Source organism: Brassica oleracea, chromosome C4 (assembly GCF_000695525.1).
Source record: "Brassica oleracea var. oleracea cultivar TO1000 chromosome C4, BOL, whole genome shotgun sequence".
NCBI lineage: Eukaryota > Viridiplantae > Streptophyta > Magnoliopsida > Brassicales > Brassicaceae > Brassica > Brassica oleracea.
In genome coordinates this window covers 36,266,350-36,268,732 of record NC_027751.1, presented here as the reverse complement: position 1 = coordinate 36,268,732, position 2,383 = coordinate 36,266,350, and the positions used below count along the sequence as shown (strand labels likewise).

At 40.6% G+C, this 2,383-nt stretch overlaps 1 protein-coding gene across 1 annotated transcript; it reads right to left on the bottom strand.

The window, feature by feature from the left end:
• Positions 1–252: 252 nt before the first annotated feature.
• On the bottom strand, positions 253–1,134 carry LOC106338778 (ATP-dependent DNA helicase PIF2-like). Its single transcript, XM_013777676.1, has one exon. The coding sequence runs from the start codon at positions 1,132–1,134 to the stop codon at positions 253–255; it is 882 nt and encodes a 293-aa protein (XP_013633130.1).
• Positions 1,135–2,383: the final 1,249 nt, after the last annotated feature.

Genomic DNA, 2,383 nt, shown 5'->3' with positions numbered 1-2,383 from the left:
AACTTGTTTTAATGACTCATCCTTAGTCTCTTGTACCAATGAGTTTTCGACGGTTATCATTTGGTCATGGTAGCCATCACCCTCATCTTCTTGTCCTGATTCTGGACGACTTTCCCCGACCTTGAGAAGCCACTCAGAGAACTCTTTCTCGTCCTGATTGACTCGCATATTTGTTTTTAAAGAGAACTTGTGGCAGCTATTCCATAGATATGAATGACTTATCAAAGCTAAGACAGTATCAGCTCTACTACCTTATGGAATTACTGGTAGGATCTGTCTAAAAGCACCACCTAACAAAACTGCTTTGCCGCGAAAAGTTTGATCTTTTGCGGGTGGATTTTTTATAGACATTATGTCTTTCAAACTTTTGTCTAGTGCTTCGAAAGCATGCTTGTGTGTCATAGGTGCCTCATCCCAAATTATGAGGTCCATTTTCTCGATTAGTTCAGCCATCATTGTATTTGGTTTGATGTTGCAGAGCTTATTTTCATCGAGCTTCAAAGGAATATTAAAGCGATAATGAGCTGTTCTCCCGTTTGGTAGTAGCAATGCGGCTATTCCTGAAGAAGCAACCGGGAGAACGATTTGTTTTCTCGAGCGAAGTCTGGATATAATGGTTTGGTATAAGAATGTTTTTCCTGTGCCACCTGCACCATATACAAAGAATAGTTTCCCATCCTTTTTATCAACAGAGTCTAAAACTGATTCATAAATCGTACGCTGCTCGGCGTTAAGTAAGTTGTACTGCCGGTCATGTCTTAGTGTTTCCTCGGCAACATCGTAATCCATTTCTTGGTTCCACAAACTGTTCCTCAATTCTTTTAGTAAAACAGGTTTGATCTTTGGCATATCTTTAATATCATTTAATGAGCGGTCATGCATTCGCATCAACTTTTCGACTTCGATTAACGTGTATTGCTCAAGGGTCTCATCATCCAGTTCCAGATTTGTGTGACCCAAGATCCTTTGTCTCTTGTGAAGTATGTCCTCGCTCATTGATTTCCATGAGTGTTCCCATAGGTCTTTAGGGCTTGCAACGAAGCAGTTGGTTAGGAATGTAACAAACATATCTCGGAGTTGGTATGGGGTGGCTGTTCTAGCACCTCCGACATACTTCGAGCCATTCAACATCATCGTCCAAATAGCCTCGGGCGTGGCAAAATGATTTAAAGTCAGGGTATTTCACATCGTTAAACATTTTCAGCTCGTCATAACTCCTAGGACCCTTGATCTTATTAATGAGGATCCTCAAATAATATCGATCTCCTGCTTATGGATGGACAACGACGATTCATCCAATGGTTTTTCCTTTCTTACGTTCAGACCAGACTTTGGTATTGTTGTTCCATACGAAATATTCTGGTATTTTCACATAGGTTAGCGTCCGTGCGAACTCTGACCTTCTGCATAAGACCATCCATTCAGTCAACATTGTCTTCTCAATACCTGGCTTACGGATTACACGGCCGAGGTTATCAATTGCTTTAATTGTGATCATATGTTCGCCTTCTAGGTGAATGATAAGCTTCTCAACTGATGGCTTTCTTTTGTGTATGTGGAATGCGAAATTCCGCCACATAGACTCGCAAGCTGATAAATATCAAGCATCGATGTAGTCTTGGATCTCATTCCGTTGCTTCATCACTCTTTCTTTTGGTTCCCCAGATGCCACTGTGTCAGAGGTAGTTGCCGGATTTCCTTTTTCTATAACTACGGATACTCTGTCAACACCCTTGGTTATGTACTTGAATAAGTACTTCACTGCACTTGTACGATTACACCATTCCATATTAATATGAGCTTCGTACTTCTTTAGGAGCTTAATGTTATGAGGTACAATGAACGTGTTGTTTAGGATTGCCCCATTTTTTACCACATGCTCAGTTTCATTTCAGCGGCGACGATATAATACATACCCTGATTTGTCAATCGAAGTACTCCCATTATACGGCCGTGGATACTTTTTTGTGCACACATTATTTTCCATACACGGTGACTTCGGATTAATGACACCACATGGACCATGGATCATGTGTTTTGTCACTAAATTGTAAGCTTCTGGGTCTTGTTTTTTGTTTGGGAGCTCTGCTGAAATAATCTCATCTACTTCCTCTGAACTTGGTGTTCTGGAAGAGTTTCCAAACCACAATAATATATGTGCATGACGGAGGCCTCTTTTTTGAAACTCTATTCTGTGGAGAGCTGTTGTGTATGGCTTGAAGAAAGTTCCTTTTTTGAAATCCTTGAGTAGCTCATCTAGCTTCATCTTAAATACCCGACATTCAATGTCTGGTTTATCATTTGGGGAGTCTCCACCGTATCTATCAAGATGTTCTTTAATCTCTCTCCAGTTAGGATTGGCCGTCATTGTGATAAACAAATC

Coding starts and splice junctions, on each gene's coding strand:
- LOC106338778 (XM_013777676.1), bottom strand. CDS start 1,134: ATGATGTTGAATGGCTCGAAGTATGTCGGAGGTGCTAGAACAGCCACC.